This window comes from Emydura macquarii, unplaced genomic scaffold (assembly GCF_026122565.2).
Source record: "Emydura macquarii macquarii isolate MOO-44397 ecotype Brisbane River unplaced genomic scaffold, CSIRO-AGI_Emac_v2 contig_2846, whole genome shotgun sequence".
NCBI classification, from domain to species: Eukaryota; Metazoa; Chordata; order Testudines; family Chelidae; genus Emydura; species Emydura macquarii.
Genome location: NW_027132983.1, coordinates 221457 through 237847, shown reverse-complemented (window position 1 = coordinate 237847; position 16391 = coordinate 221457). Strand labels below are relative to the sequence as shown.

General features: G+C 48.0%; 2 protein-coding genes across 2 annotated transcripts in view; one reads left to right on the top strand and one right to left on the bottom strand.

Annotated features, from left to right (window-relative positions):
* WDR82 (WD repeat domain 82) overlaps positions 1 to 16391 on the top strand; it is a 116494-nt gene that overhangs the window by 31228 nt on the left and 68875 nt on the right. The window lies entirely within an intron of this gene.
* On the bottom strand, positions 866 to 15300 carry PPM1M (protein phosphatase, Mg2+/Mn2+ dependent 1M). Its single transcript, XM_067568091.1, has 10 exons — positions 14989 to 15300; positions 10669 to 10792; positions 9479 to 9733; positions 8485 to 8597; positions 7588 to 7672; positions 6763 to 6881; positions 5725 to 5788; positions 4224 to 4331; positions 3451 to 3599; positions 866 to 2639 (listed from the first exon to the last, which is right to left on the bottom strand). The coding sequence occupies exons 1-10, from the start codon at positions 15216 to 15218 to the stop codon at positions 2492 to 2494; spliced, it is 1395 nt and encodes a 464-aa protein (XP_067424192.1). The 5' UTR covers positions 15219 to 15300; the 3' UTR covers positions 866 to 2491.

The following is a 16391-nucleotide window of genomic DNA, read 5'->3' as shown; positions in this document are numbered from 1 at the left end:
GAATTAAAGGCTCTTTTTTATATCCTCTAACTTTCCAAGCCTGCCTATCTAATTGCATAAAGGTTGTATGAGCAAAAGGTAATAAATGTCGTGTCAGGTAATGGCTGTCCATAAGCAGGCTAGAAAGAACAACTTGTCGAGATGAATTTCCCTACTGAATTCACCTGAAAGCTATTACCTATTGAGGCAAAAGTAAGGCGGGTCTAATGGAAAACTTGTGCAATTGCATGTGCAATTCTCCAATGTCCTGCTCTAAATCTGAGAGAACTGTTAAAGATATGAAAAGGATGGATCATCTGACTGGAAGTGATGCATTAACAGGTTTTTTATGCAGAATGAATCTGTAGAGAAATGATATTTTTTCAGTTAGCTCCTCTTATCCCAATGGAGCTTAAAGCACTTTACAAACAATGTATATTAGAGACTTTATTGTCACTGAAATCTGGCAGTTGTAGAATGCCGCATCTGTTTAAGAGTGCACAGAAATTTAGGATAGACAATCCTAAAACAGCAGACAGAATTCAGCGAAACAAATAGTTGCCCAAATCTGAGCTGAATCCTAGATGTGGAGCCCAGAAAAGCAATCATCAAGAGTTGCCACCTCTGAAAGATGGTACTTTCAGCACCATAGTCTTTCCTTTCACCATGCTGGGCCATTGGTTTGAGCATCAACTCAGTGACAAAACACTACCTTCTCAATCACCAACCCTACTTCAAGCAACCCGAGTCTTCCCTGGAGGTTTTCCATCCATGTACTAACTTTACCAGCTTAGCACTGGCATCTGATGAAAGCTGAAGACCCTGAGGTCATACAGGCCTAGAGTATATGAGCAAAGCTCTCTTGTTAGCAAGTGTTAGACTTACATAAAGATAATATATTTTATTATAACAATTCTGTACATTAAATTGCAAAATATACCATTCAAATGCTCTTAAATAACTGAACAATGTTTGTCTTTATACAAGAAATTTCTTGTGCATCTGTGAGGTTTATTTCGGTGTCTCGGATTATTCAGGGCTCCTTCACCAAATGCCATCTTCTGATTAAAATGGCATTGGTTGTAGGGACACCTTTGGGAAATGGAGGAGCTTGGTGCTGTTTCTTCAGCACTTGGATGCTTCAAATATGGATGGGCCCCGTACCTAGCATTGCAATCCTTCCCCACAGCTTCCCCTGCTCTTCTAGTGAACTGTAAATCTCAGACTACAGCGACTCCTGGTAGGTGAGGCATAGACCAGTCTCTATCTGACCGCTGGGCTCTGTGACGACTTGTAATGTATAGGAACTTTGATTAAAACCTCAGTTGCTCTTTGGTCTGCTTGAGCCCCAGATTTCCAGAAATAAAACTTACAAGCTTCCCAGCTGCCCTCAGCAAATGAATCCTCAAATTCTTGGTATTGGTAAACTATAAAAGAACTGTCCCGCTGACAGAGATGTTCAATGGGCCAAAGTCAGTGGAATAAAGATTATTCTACTAAGGAGATGTGGGGGTGAGACCTTTGAAACCTCCCTGCTGTGACCATCTGGTGCATCATAGAGATGCCTGAGATAAGGCCTGGTCTACACTAAAACATTAGGTCGACCTAGCTACATTGCTTAGGGCTGTGAAAAATCCACACCCCTGAGTGATGTAGTTAAACTCCCCTAACCCCTGGTGTAGACAGTGCTAGGTGATGGAAGAATTCTTCCATTGACCCAGCTACTGGCTCTTGGGGAGGTGGATTACCTAGGGGGATGGGAGAACCCCTACCATCGTCATAGGTAGAGTCTACACTGAAGTGCTTCAGGGCTGCAGCTGTAGCGTTTCAAGTGTAGACATGCTCTGAGAACTGCTTAAAAAAAAAGGTATCCATGTGAATTAAAGAACAAAGACAATTCTCTAGTGAGTGACCAGCCTTTCTTAAAGGGCTTAATTACGCTATACAAAGTTGGTGGAACAATAAGCAGGTTGTTTCTCCTTTCGAGATATCCTGCTATTGTTTAATGATTCAGCTTAATGGTGAGTTTTAACTGTGCCTAACTTCTTTAAGAGTCAGTTGTAGTTACCACCCTGTTCATGGGTGGTTCTTAGTGAGCCAATCCCCATCTTAGCCTGACCCCCCCTTCCCCCTTGTAGTTAAATCATGCATGGAGTTAGCCTCAGCAATTCATGTTCTTGCTGGACATCCAGTACTACCCCTCACAGCCTGTCCATTCTTGGGAGGTTAGAAGGGAATGAGTGGGTAGAGCACAGATGGATAGTTCCAGAAATGGCATAGTGAGCCATTGTCATGTTTGTTTTGTAGAAGAGTGTAGCAAAATAAAGTTCTCTTCCCATAAAGCCGGCACTGTTCCCATACCTGTCTTACCACAGTATCTGGTTATACAGTATCTATTCCTCTTAGTGAAAAGAGTGCACACAACACTGACCTTTGAAACACATCTGTCTCTTTTGGTGCTACTTAGCCATAAAGCCCTATTATGCAAGTCTCACAGAGCCTCTGTATGATGCTAACAGTTCTCATCCCTGTTGTACAGGGGGATCACAAACACAGAGATATCATCATAGGATGCCAGGCTATTGCTATCCAGAATCCACTGCTGGCCATTCTTCTTCCCCCGTGCTTTGTGCACCAAGCACCTGGCCAGTTCTGAAAACCTGCAACAGGAAAACTAGGTTACTTTGGATTCATCATGGCTCTATCCCTCAAGGGTCTAATCCATGGCACTTGCAGTGTTCAAGCATGACCTGGTGCCTGATTGACAGCCTCTTTATCACCCCGATGGAGGCCATCATTATCCTGTTTAACAAAAGGCAAAATAGTTCTGCCTTTCCCCAGTCCCCTGAAGGAGTCTTTCACTCCGGTGGCAGAAGTAGAAGTTAGGTGCTTTTAGCTCTCACCCTTTTGCTCAGTCCTACTAACCCTGTCTCACATCTCTGGGGCCCCAGATGATGCTCATAACAATTACAAGGGAAGTCAGTATCATTATCCACATTTTACAGATGAGAAAACTGAGGCACAGAGCCCAAGGTCAGCCAGTAAGCCACTGACAGAGCTGGGAATTGAAATTCAAGGGACATGAGTTCTGGCCAATGCTCCATCCACTGAGCCATGCTACCTCCCCCTGCGTTTATATAGACGGCCTCCAGTAGCGGATGTACGGATGCTGATGAGCCTTTAACCAGACTATGCTGGCTGATGGTACAGAAGGGCAACAATGTTCCACAAGTGACTGGGAGGATAAGCTAATTTGGTCTAAGTACAGAGGCTAATGAGGTAAGAGTTGAATTTAACACACAGGAGCAAGACCTGTTAGCCAGGGAGTGGAGTGATTTGTGACTTACTCCACAAAACAACCTTCACTGAGAAGATGAGCAATCGCACAGCCAAAGTGAGGGCAGATGGAGGCCCTTTCTCATCTCTGTGCCAGCTCCATAGAGTAGAACAGATAGAAAAGATCTATACTACCTGTGAGGGTCTGTTCTGTTTTCATCAAGAAAGCTTCTGACTATCTGGGCCACCTCTTCATTTGACAGAATGTCCCAAAGGCCATCAGTTGCCATGACAAGGGCATCATCTTCTTTAACGTCATGCGAAGCAAAGTCAAACACTTTCACCTAGAGAAGAGAGTTAGTGATTTACTTAGATTTTCCCCCATCAGCTCTAGCAGTACATGGCAAATGGTATTCTTCATGTTTCCCCTATTGTTTGGCCTCAGAAATGTAAGCAGATTCTTTCTTTGATTTCCCTATTTAAGGGTGGTCATGTTTAATTAATCTCTTACAGTACGTGACCAGGGTCTGTCCATGAAGGTGGACCTATTTGTTCTCCCAGAGTCAGCCAGAAGACCTCCTGAATCCCTGACTAAATGGGTCATCTTGGTTTATAACAAATTGAGGCACTAGTGTCACTCTAGTGGGTGGCTATAAAAGGCTGGTGACTGCACCATTGAATGGGTAAGCTTGGAACAAGCAAGGGGTTGGAGGTTCCTCTGAAAGAATCCTGTGGCTATGAAAAGAGACCAAAATACCTGAACCTTTTCCAATCCCTGTCCTCTCCACCCCAGGCACTGGAAGCTGTGCAGCATGCAAAGCAATATCGAGTTGGGAATAAGGCTATACTAAGTCCTGCTGCTTCAGAAAAGACATCCCATGATCAGACTGTTAAAGGGGGATCCCTAGTTCTGGCAGCTAGACTCTTATGCTCACTACTACAGTTCTCACGGCCCTATGGTCACTTACCTGGGGTATGCAGGAGAGGAACGGCTTGACTTCAATGTCAGTGTCAATAACTTTCAGCTGATGATCCCCCAGCCCTCGAGAGACAGCCAGGGTCCCCAGCAAACGAGTCTTTGGAAGGGAACAAAGCCACGTCAGTGCAACCCAGAACTCGGTGCTGTGAAGGAGCCATAGGGAGCTCTGTGACTGGGTATCAGTGCCCTGCCCCTTCCCAGGCAGAATTGCACAAAGGCAACAGGCCATGCCACTTGGCACAGACCAGGGGCCAGATTCTGCCTGGCCTAATATGAGTGAAAAGTCAGAGGGAGCAAATGCCTGTGGAATGTTTTCACTGACATGAATGCACCCGTCCACTAGACCTTAGCATTGACCAAAGAAAGGTCTGGGGCTGTGATGGAGATTCTGCCTACAGGAGGCGGGGCTGGGTTCAGGGCTCTTCTTCAGAACTAGGGAAGCCTGTTGGTGCAAATTCCTTTGATTTTGGGGACCTACGAAGTGAAAGGAGAGTCCCAGCTTTCTCTTAGAAAGGCAGATTTTAGTTCTTTTCCTTCTGGAGAGCCTTGAAACCATAAAGCAAGGTTTTAGCAAGGGGCTAGCAGCTGGGGTGCTTTAGCATGAGGCTGGGGTGACAAAGTCCCACCCAGAGATGCATGCACTTGCTATGCAAGATGGTGCTCCCCCCCCCCAAAGAATTCTGACTCTCCCCCAAATACTTAGCGCCTCCCCCGCACAGTGGGGTGATCATGGTGGGTGATAGAAATCAGTTATGTTTGGAAGCAGGGGCAGTAAGACGTTGTGAAGCCCTGCCTCAGAGTGCTAATGTTGGTGCTGGATGTGCTTGTGTGTGAAGGTCAATGCTGAAAATGAGCACCTGGTCTCCCAATTAATAGAGAAGGGGCCAGGCTGGATCAGACCCATGGTCCAGCTAGTCCAGTGTCCTCTCTCTGACAGTGGCCTGCACCAAATGTTTCAGAGGAAAGTGTGAGAATGACACCTGCAGATCTCATCCTGTTCTCTAATAGGGTTGGTGTCAGCCATGAAACAGGACATTTAATATCCCTTCCAAAAGTTTTGCTGTTGTTAATTGTAACTCTGGATACTCTTGATATCCATGGAAGTATCCACTTCCTCTTTGAATTGTGGTGAGTTCTGGCCTCAGGGCAATGCCACGCACGGCCGTGCCCCCAGCAGCCATTAGAAAGCACTGCACATTTGCAAAGGAAGCTGATGAGGCTTGCCTGGCTGCCTTTGCCTCTGGCTGTGTTTGCGGGAGTGAGCTGCAGGGGAAGCCATGGGAGTGTCTGATGTGGAAGGGTCGCCAGAGCTTCTCTCTGTATGGGATGAAGAGACTATGCAGGTCAGCTACTCCAGGGCCAAGCTCCACAGCACTGCCTATAACTAAATCAACTAAGGAGTGCTGAGCAGCTGTTGCTGCCTTGACAGGCATAGCTCTGTATGTCTCTTATGTTCCCAGTGCGTAGGGGTCTGTAGAGCGTTCAGTTACCTGCTTCCCATGGCCGTGGATAAGAGGGTACTTGAGGTCAGCTTTCTCCACTGTCTTGTATCCCCTAGAATAAATGCAATACATCATCAGCCTGGGATTTTATTTATTTAAAGGCTTTTCTATAGTGCCCATCACCTAGAGTGTGAGCCTCTCTCAACAATAGTGAACTCACAAGAGTGCCTGTGACTCAGGCACAGAGAGACTAAGTGATTTGCCTGAGCTTACACAGGAACTGTGTGGCAAAGCTGGGAATTGACCCCAGATCTCCTGAGGCTTGGTCCATTTCCTCAGTGACAGGACCAGACCCTTCCCCCCTCACTTCTCACCATTTGTACTTCAGCTGGTGCTCGCACCAAGACTGGATTTCCTGGTCAAATACCAAGAAAGATGATGTGCAAAAGGTCTTTTATGCTGCAGATGGACACTTCTCTGTCCTGAACCCATCGCCAAACTTCTTTAGAGATAGACAAGAACAGTGGGCTTTCTAATGGGTGGCAAAAGCATTGCCATGGGAGACTGAACTCAGGCGTCTGTTCATCCTTCCTGCTCGCACTGCAAGCAGCCAGTACAAACGCACCATCACACTCTGTGCAGCGGAAGGTGTGGGAATTGGTTGGCCATAAGCATTTTGCACCAGTTGCCATCTGATGGCCATGCAGTGGCCAAAGGAATTGGTGGATGGGATTCTGCATCACTCAAGTCTCCCTTATTGACACTCTCAGTAGAGGAGTCCAGAATGTAATGTGCATGAGACTGTAAACTCTCTCCTTGAGGCGAGCTGCCCCTGGGCAGAGGCTGAGGAACACTGGCAGAGCAGCTTGCAGTGTTGTGGTGGGGAGAGGACTTCAGTCTCCAGGGTGTCAATCCAACTCCTGTTGCCAGTGCTAAATTAACATGGCCCCTCACAAGCAGCGTGCAGGATCGGCGTGTTCATGCCAGCACCTCCCCTTCCTGTGTCCCACACCTCCTCACTGCCAAAAGGGAGACCCGGTGAAGGAAGTGCAATGATAATGGTATCTCTACACATTGGAGACTCACCAGCCGGTCATGAAGTAATCCCGGTACAGGACCTTCTGGCCTATGTCATCTCCTTTCAGTCTTCTAGGAAACTCAAACCGGGAGAACTCGTCTGCCAGGAGCTTGGGGTAGAGAAAGGCCTAGAGAAGGAATCGAAACGGAATTGTCATCTCCAGGGTTAAGAATGCACTCAGTCTTCTCTGAGACAATGACAGCCCTGAACCCCTGGATGGAGCCCAGGGCTGAATGTTGGCAGTAGGGTTGTGCTCTGTTCCCAGCTGTGTCACTGACATGCTGCGTCATTTTAGATAAATTGCATAATCTCTCTGCATCAGTTTCCCCAGCAGTTGCCCGGGAATAATGACACTTAAGATCATCTCATGATGCTTGAGATCTACCTATAAAAATGCTATGTTAGAGCTAAGTAGTAGCGTTATTCGCCATGATCTGCAGTAGCTCAGCCATTACCTCTTGGGGGTTGTGGAGCCTCAACTTGATCCCCTTACTTTTCAGTATGGCATTTAGGGGTATGGTGTTGCTGAAAGTGCAAACTGACATAAACTCTATTTGCTGAGCTCCCTCTACCACCGTCTCAGCCTGGCGTTAGGGGGCGGCGTCCTTCATAATCTGGCCATTTACCAGTTCCCCAGCATTGAAGAGGCTGTGCACTGCAAATGATGCTCCTGACAGCCTGGACATAATCCATGATGTTAGGGGAAGCTTTGCTGCTGGGGGCACTTACAGGGCAGGGGCTGGTGAAGGGCATGTGCTCACCTGTACCCTCTCACAGGCACACACATTCATCATTACGATATTTGCAGGCAGCTAAAAGAAGGCATCACTCACCAGATGTTGGATTCTCTGCCTTTCTGTCTCAGGAGTGAACTCACTGCTCAGAGGCACTATGCTCTGTTTCCGAACAAGGATTGCCCTGCATGGAAAAGAGGTGAAGTTCTAAGCTTATAGCTATCAGCAAAATGCTTTCTGACCTTCAATTTAATCTTCCTTTATGGTACTCCTTCTCTGAGGCAGTGACTGCAGTACAGTCACTCTCTGCTCCATCCTTCCTCATGTCACTACTGATTGTTTTGTTCCACAGGTTCAGCTACATACCAAAACACATGCGGCCCAATTCATCACTGGTGTAAGATGATGCAAATCCACTGAAGTCAAAGTTACAGGGGTGAATTTGGTGCATGGGCAGATGGATACAGCTGGCCTAATTCAGTGCTGATGTAACTTCCATAACCTCATTGCAGTTGCATTCTTACACCAGAGCAGAGTTTGGCCCGGTCAGTTTAAGAATGACACCACACTGCTGGAGGATGCAATGGACTGACGAAAGCCAAGGAGACTCAAAAAGCTAAAATCCTCTCCTCTGTATTCGAATGGATCTACAGGACAGGATCAGGAAGAAGGGACAGAATGCTTATGTCTCGCTAGCCCAGCAGGAGGTGGTATTAGCTGCAGCCTAATGGATCTAGAACCAACAAAGCAATCGGGGCCTCTTCGCTTGGTAGCTCCTTTCAAATCCAATAGCCCAATGCGATCTGCATGTTGCCAGTTAGAAATAGCCCCGTCCAACCTGTCACTCGCGTGTGGAGGCAAGGGAATTCTGTAGGGAGAGCACATTGCCTGAAGGAACAGATCTCCACTGACGGGATCACCCGGTGTGCCACATCCATGTGCTCCGCACCCCAGAAGCCTCCTGCAACACCCCCATGAGCTGGGATCTGAACTCACCTGCTGTCCCCAGCATTAGCCACATAGAGCTTTCCCTGTAGGTAGAAAGCAGCCAGAGCAGTGCAGCCCCCTGGTTGATTAGTAGCTTCCATCTCCAGACTAATCACTTCATCCTGTTGGTATGAACAACTCCTGTTAGTGACAGGATGGCTCCCAGGAAAGGTGGCAGACTAAATCCAGGAGGGGCACCAGAGAGCAGATAAAAAGATGCTGATGAATGGAGATGTTGCTTTGGCACAACTAGGAGAGCTGCTGCCATAGCATCCCAGGACCCTAGTATGCGACAGATCTCAGACCTGCTGGACATCAGTGTGTGGGGTAAGGGGTTGAGGGGGAGCTTTTCAAAGGAACAAAGGGCAGTTAGACTCCCAACTCCTATTGAAAGCCCATGGGAGTTGGGCACCTCACGCCTGTGTATCCTTGAATGTCACCCCCCCTAATTTCTCAACAGGGGCAAGTTGAGGGCTTGTCAATATGTGCAGTTGCATTCATTCAGGCAGGATGTACACTGATTCAGTTAAACCAATGCAAAAAGCAAGCTGGCACACTGACTCTGGTCTGGACCAGGCTTATTTCAGTTTTGTTTATGTCAATTAGGATCAGGTTTAAGCTAAACTACAATAAACTGCTCTGAAGCCAAACTAAAAGTGCGGCTAGAGGGGTTAACTGAACTGTTGTGAGTTTGGGTAGCCGTAGAGAGATCCAAGTGAGAAGGGAGGCGGGTGACTCCGCAGGAGGCTGCAGATGCAAGTTTGGACAGTGTGATGGCAGACTGGTTTGTGGCACACCAGGTAAGAGCTGGGCCTCACTGTGCTAGATGAGGAAAACTGACTCATTGTCCTCCAGCATCAATGTTGGAGGGAGAGAAGGGGCCAGTCTGAGTAGCACTGGGGCCTGAGCAATTGCTTTCATTGCTTGTGACCATCCCTGACACTGGGTGGGGGAGGAGCAGCAGTGGGACGGTTCTCTGAGTACTGACTGAAGGATCACTCACACATTCCTGGAAGGCATTCTCCAGCACTCCAGTGACCACATCTTCCTGCCGGATTTGCTTTTCCTCCACGAACTGGGGGTCGCTGGGGCAAATGCAGCAGCCACTCAGATGCATGGGGGGCTGGGCGTCAATGATGCCTTCCACCACCTCCTCCAGCTTCTGCTTGATGCAGTAATGCAAGTAGTTGGAGGCGATTATTGCTGCTTCTGGACCACCATGGCCATCAAACAGGGCCCAGTAATAACCAGTCAGATACTAGGGGGAGAAAAACAGTGAAGGTAAGAAGGGCTCTGTGCAGGTAGCAGGACCACAGCCTGGAAATTTTGACTACAGGGTTTTTATATATATATCATGCTGGCGGGACACATAACCCCTGATTGTGGCTTTTTCAGACTCACTAGCACATCATTTGACACCCCTGACGTACGGACTGTGCTGCGCTCTGGAAAGTTTTCTGTATGTTCTTGTTTTACTCTTGGTACAGGACAGCGGCAGTGCCCTGCAGGGGTAATGCCTGAGCTCATGCCTCCTGTAGTGTTTCTGGGGAAATTCGGGACGTTTATTGATAAAACCAACAAACAAAAACATGAATGTTCTCACTGCATGGCTATAAACCATCAAGCAGCATTTCTCATTCAAAGCAGGGGCAGGTCACCCTTTGCCACTCACAACTGCCTTTCCCTACATGGCTATGATGCAGACACAAATGGGTCACTGACAGCAGCTCTTCGATGGTAAATGACAGCTTAGGACATGGCATAACACCATGGAGTAGTTAATGAGAGCCACTTAGTTAGGGATATCAAGGATATTTGTTTACCAGCCGCTGGCCACATGATGGCAAAGGGATACACACTGGAACTCTGACAGACAGCAGTGGGTAGACTCATGCTATCGATGTGGTCAGAGCAGGTAGGGCCTCGCACCATCTAGATAGCCAGAGACAGTGGAACCTACATTATGTGGCCTGTGACTGCTTCCACCCCAGAGCGCTGCCCTGCTTCTTCAGACACCCCCTTTCAGTGCCTAATCCAAAACCCATGGAAGTCAAGGGGAGGCTTTCCATTGCTCGTTGTCCAAACAGGTGCATATGAAGGATCACACAACTCACCTAGGTTCCCTGGTGACTGGGGAACTAGATATACAACCATACCTGAGATACAGGTCGACTAGACAGAACATGTAATCACCTGATTGGAGCAAAGAATCAACCAGTCCTGGTTCTCCTCCATGCCAGTATCTTTCCTCCTGACGGATATCTGACAGCATGTTGCCTGGTCCTCATTGAAATCCGATTTCTCTGCATTGATGACTCTGAGGAAACAAACATTCCAATTTAACTAGGAAATGGCAAATATACCTGGTATTGTGCTAGATCCAAGACATTTGTGTAAAAAGTTGCAGTAGTGCCAACTCTTGTGATTTTATCATGAGTCCAGTGGTATCGGGTGTTCTTCAAACCCCAGCTCCTGGAATCAGGGGATTGTGAGAATCTCAGTTTGCATTTTAAAAAATATATATTTCTGGCCCTTCTGGCTGCAGAGGAAAACTGGGAAACATGACCCCTTCAATGGCTCAGTGGCCAGAAGGCAAATGCAAAGAACCCAACACTTACCTTTTTAAAAAATCTCATGATTTTAAAGTTAATCTCATACTTTTGGTGACACTGAATCATGCTTTTGAAATGCCATTGTGAAGCACACATGGGCAAGTCAATGCCAGGGAGGATCTCCTATGCGTCTGAGCAAATACAGGAAACTAATTACCAGGAAGAGCCCCAAGCCATTTATTGAAGATGGAGGTATCCCAGACAGTAGGAGTCAATGATGTCAGTCGTGTACATTCACTGCCCTTTTTACCAGTACAGGTGGTTTCGATGATATGTATAATAATAGTACTTTGTAATTCTCTAGCACCCTCCATTCAAGGATTCCCAAGTACTTTATAAACATGCATTGAGTTTAGCCTCACAGCCCCCTCTCAGATGCTGATTAGTAGCATTAGATACACCCACACCCTTTACAGATGGGAAAGCTGAGGCACGGAAAGCTTAAGGCCTCCATTTTCAAAGGCAGTCACTGATTTTTGGGTGCCCCACTTGAGATCCCTAATGCCTGGCTGTCAAGGGCACTGAGCACCCACAGCTCTCATTAAAGTCAGTTGCAATTGTGGGCACTCAACATTTCTGAAAACTAGGTGTGTGGTGTCCCAAGTTGACCACCCAAAAACAGAGGCAACCAAAATCAGTGGAGGCTCTTGGAAACATAGGCCTTCCTCGAGATCACACAGCAAAAGTGGAGCCAGGAATGGAATCCAGATTGCCTGACTCCCAGTCCTGTGTTCTGACCACCAGACCATGCTTGCACCCTTTTCAACCACAGTCATCTCTGTGGCACGTGACAGTGATCTAACAAACAGGGCTATTATGCATTCACAGCAGGAACAAGGAACCAGCTGAACTGGGAGGACATGGCTTTGTATTCAGCACATAAATGTCAGCAAGTAATAGGAGATAAGGAAAATTATAGTGTGATAATCTATTATGTGTACAGTATGGAGGGTCTGTGTTAGAGCTGGGGTTCTCTGTGATCTTCCTCACTTTGGCTTTGAGAGCACAGGCATATCTGGCAGCCAGGGAACTAGTACCTAAACCAGGAATTGTGCTGTGTCTATTTCCCTGCATAATAATTGTTGCATACATTTGTCCTAGTGTGAAAGTTTGCCCTCTCTTAAAGGCATCTTTCTCCATGTTCCAGCTGGTAGTCAAATCTTAATGCCAACAGGGCCAGACCTGTGCTATTGCTACGTTGCCTTGTGCCACTCTGGCAGTCCAAAGCAGCTGAAATGCCAGCTTACCTGACCCCCAAAGGATTCCCTGGGTGGTGTAGCGCTGCTAGGGTTGAGCACGGAGATGGAGCCTATCGAGTAAGGATTTAAAGGCTATTTTTGCAAGTTGCTATGCAAGGCCATGGGAACATATGGCCAAAGATAAAGCACAGTACAGCCAGAGCACAGGAAGACTGGTCTCATCATCTGTGAGCTGTCCAGCCAGTCTTGCTACTTTTAAACTCTTATTGCTCTTCTACAGAGTGGGACAGGCAGTCATCACCATCCCTTTTCCCTGCTCTCCTTCTAGATACTTCAGGCCTGGCACAGCCGAGAGGGAGAAGGCAAGGAGCCAGTACAGACCCTTGATTTTTTGCCCTGATCCTGGCTCCGCAGCATTTTAGAGCTGGCTGGGGGTTGCTCTGAATTGCATCAGCTGCCTGGGGCCCCAAGAAGCATTGTGCTCCAGCCATTCCCCCCTCTGCCCAAGATACATCCCTCCCCACCCCAGACATGCCCCCTACACTCAGAAAGGGGCCGAGGAGCCGGTCCCACCAGCAGTCTTCACCTGCTGGGGACTCCACGCATGCCAGGGGAATCCTAAGTACAGGACTCAGTTCAGGCTTCCACTCCCTTTGCACTGCAGGGGTCGCCAGAGAGCTTGGCCCATCCAGGGATGAAGCGAACAGCTCCAAAAACAGGCAGTATTGTTAATGTTAACCCTAAAGAGTTGCCAAAGCCCAAACATCCGCTTTGCTCTTCTCCACGTGGCTGATCCAATCTGCACTGTCACAGCCAGCACCACATTGATTTATCTCCTCAGGTTTGTATTTGCATGATTAGAATTCTTCAGCTGCTTTCCTTAAAGCAAAGGATTAAATCTCCTCCCCCACCTGAAACCCCTGGCTGACACAACACCTCCCTGCAGCCCGCCCTGCCTGCCCCTACGCGCGGAAGAGCCTCCTGTGACCAGTTCCCTGCAGCTGTGAGGTTTCAGCAGGGGACTGTGATAGACTTTGTGCAGCCCAATATAAACAAAGTCATCCCAAAAGAAGGCGGAACATTCAAAATGAAGAGCCCGACCCTCCACTAGTGGAAGCAGGTGTAGCTCCAGTAACTTCACTGAGGTGGTGCGGATTCACACCAGCCTAGGCCCACTGGAAATGCGTGAGTGGGTAAAGCTGGGGACACAGAGCCTCCAAAGCCCACAGTAGCTCCTCTTTATTTGCAGTTCAAGAGGTGCTGGCATTGTTCTATGAAATCCTGACTAGCTTGGATCCTAGGCACCTGAGAGGCTGCCTGGCTCCCCATTCACCTGTGCCTGGTTTGGCTGACTTTACAGGACATGGTGGCAAGCTGGGCTAAGCCCTTGCCTTAGCTCTTATTTACAGCTGTGGAACCTTTGTCTATAATTGTGTCAAGTCTCCCTTTCTAAGCAGCACTGGGTGTGGAGAGCACTTGGCTGGGAAATCTTCAGGGAAAGCCCTGTGTGCTAGGCAAAGCACTGCTGGTGATACACTGGAGGGTGTGCTTCTCACCCCCCACTTGAGCCATTGCCCCAGCATAGGCTAAGGAACTCTGCTGCCATCTACCTTGACTGGTATCCTGGCCAAACTCCAACAGCAATAATTACATTCTGCCTGTAAAATTCTCCCTGCAGTTTCAGGTGGCTGTGCCTTTCTTCTCTTTCTGCCCTAAACAGCTGTGTGGTGCTGTTAAAGGGCTGCTGAGCTTCATTCAAAAGATGGGATCCCTGGGCTTTGAGGTCCTTTGGTAGAGGCTCTAGAGAAATGGAAATACTATGTCATCCCAACTCTCTTGCTTCCTTTCTAACAATGTGGAAGATCTGGATCCTTCAAAGTGGAAGTCTTTGATCTGGCACCAACTGCTGATGCCCTGCGGAGCTGGCAGTCTATGAAGACAACAGTGGTTGTCTCCAAGCAGTTCCTAACTGGGCAGTAGTTCTCTGATCTCTACCTCTGCAGCAGTGCCTTTTTCAGCAGCTGTAATGGAGATCGAGGAGTCCATCATCCAGCCCTAGGGGCTGTATGAGCAGCAGCATGCATGCACTATTTCTGTTTACGTGCTAAATTCCCCTGACAGTGAAAACCCTCTCCCTTTCCTAGTCTATAGCCACTGGGAGACAGTGGGGGGAAGATATGTCTTGTCTACTTGGCACGTTTTCAGAAAACTCATATTTCACCATGCTGCACTAAACTTGTAGATCTTTCTAACTCTGGCCTTACCTCCTGCTGCTTTTCTCTCCCTGGCACAGCCTGGCACATTCCCACAGGGGTCACAAGACCACTAGAGGCAAGAAAGACACGCCCCCTGATAAATGTTGAAAGCACTTCTAGCCCCAAACCTTAGTTACTAAAACTGTGGCTGGTGATCTGCAGGTAGGGTCAACAACAGATACAAGGGGAGAGAGGACAAAAGGAACAGGATGAAGATCCAGCATTTGCATTTACTCCTGGGTTTCAGGCTGGGATTTCAGAAGGATACAATAGAAGGCTGCTGAGACATTCAAGCTGCTTATCCCATCACAGTTTTATTTCCCTTTCCCCCCCAAGCTGTAAGAAGATCCACATTCACATTCACACACATTCACACACACATTCCAGGCTCAGCCACACACTGGATTCTCCCCGTTCCCCCAGTAACCCTGAGCAAAGGGAACTCACTCCGCGTAGCCTGTCCTCCACTGCAGCGGCCTGTCTTGGGAAGGGCAGTAAATAGGCCGTCTGCCAAGCTGTTTCTCCCCGGAACAGACTCCACGCAGAAACTTGGGCCTTCTGTACAGCGAGGCAGCTGGCAGCTGCTGCTCCACCACCTGCCCGAGGGACTTGGCATTCGCTGAGTTTGTCGTGGATCCACTTCTCAAAAAATGCTTCTTAAACCAGTCTGAAGACATTAAAAAGGAGCGAGAGGGGAAAACATCTGCTTCGTGCTCTGCTCGCTGTGGAAGCAGGGGAGCTGCCCTGCTCTTCTCTCTACAACTTAGAGACCAAAAGAGAAGTTGGCAGCTGTGAGACGAGTCATAAATGCTAATGAAGGCCTCTGTGCAATCAGTGACCTCACTGCCTGTGACTCAGCCACACACACTCGCTGACTACAGTAATAACTCAGCCCCCTGCTTCTCTCCATGCTTTGCACAAGCCCTTGCAATACCAGAACTGCACACATGCTGTTCCCCTTGTTACTTAAGAGAAGATTTTGGTTATTTGCATTGCACTAGTTTCTGGATGATCCAAGCAAGATTGCAGTCCCATTGTGCTAGGCACTGTACAAACCTGGGGAGAGGCAGTCCCTACCCAAAGGGGTTTACAGGGTAAATGGGACAGACAAGGGAATGCTGTTATCTCCATTGTACATCTGGGGAACTGAGACTCAGAAAGAGAGGAAGTGACTTGCTCAGACAGAAATTGAACCTGAATCTCTTGAGTCCCAATCCAGTGCTCTAACCATAAGACAAGACTTCCTCAGGCCTGGATGTGCTTGAAACTACTGGGAATAGTAGGTTAGCTGTTTTCCTGATGGCTAGTAAGGATGACATCAAAGTGACACAATTATGGCACCAGACAAACTTGAGCAACCACTGAAGGGCAAAAACAGAACAAAAGAGGCCCTTGTCACAGGTTAGTAAAGGGCAAGGTCTAATGGTCTGAGCACAGGACTGAGAGTCAGCAACTCCTGAATCTACTGCCAGCTCTGACAGTTACTACCTCTATGGCCTTGGTTAAGTCATTTAACGCAGGGGCAAATTAAAATTAAAAGGGCCTCTGACCCTCCAGAACTACAGGATCCCCCCAAATCACTGAGCAACTTCTACTCTCACACTCCATGCTCTTCTCCAGGCCCCTGCACAAAGCTTTTAATCTTGCATCACAGTCTTTCCTTCCCCAGCCAGAGAACATATTAGACCCCAATCCTGCTGCTTTTGAAGTCAGCTGCAGGATTCCCCTCAGGCTCTGAAGCTGCTGAATTTTCCTGACTGAGCCTCCCTCATGGAGATAATATTGACCATCCTACCGCACAGGATTTGGGCACGGGGGGGGAAGGTGAAGATTAGTTCATGTCTGTAAAG

Excerpts from the sequence above, each read along its gene's own strand:
- PPM1M (XM_067568091.1), bottom strand. The coding sequence starts at position 15,218 with ATGTCTTCAGACTGGTTTAAGAAGCATTTTTTGAGAAGTGGATCCACG. Across the intron at positions 8,598-9,478 it reads AGAATGCCTTCCAGGAATGT|GATGAAGTGATTAGTCTGGA; the intron begins GTGAGTGATCCT and ends TCATACCAACAG. Across the intron at positions 4,332-5,724 it reads TCCACGGCCATGGGAAGCAG|ACTCGTTTGCTGGGGACCCT; the intron begins GTAACTGAACGC and ends TCCCTTCCAAAG.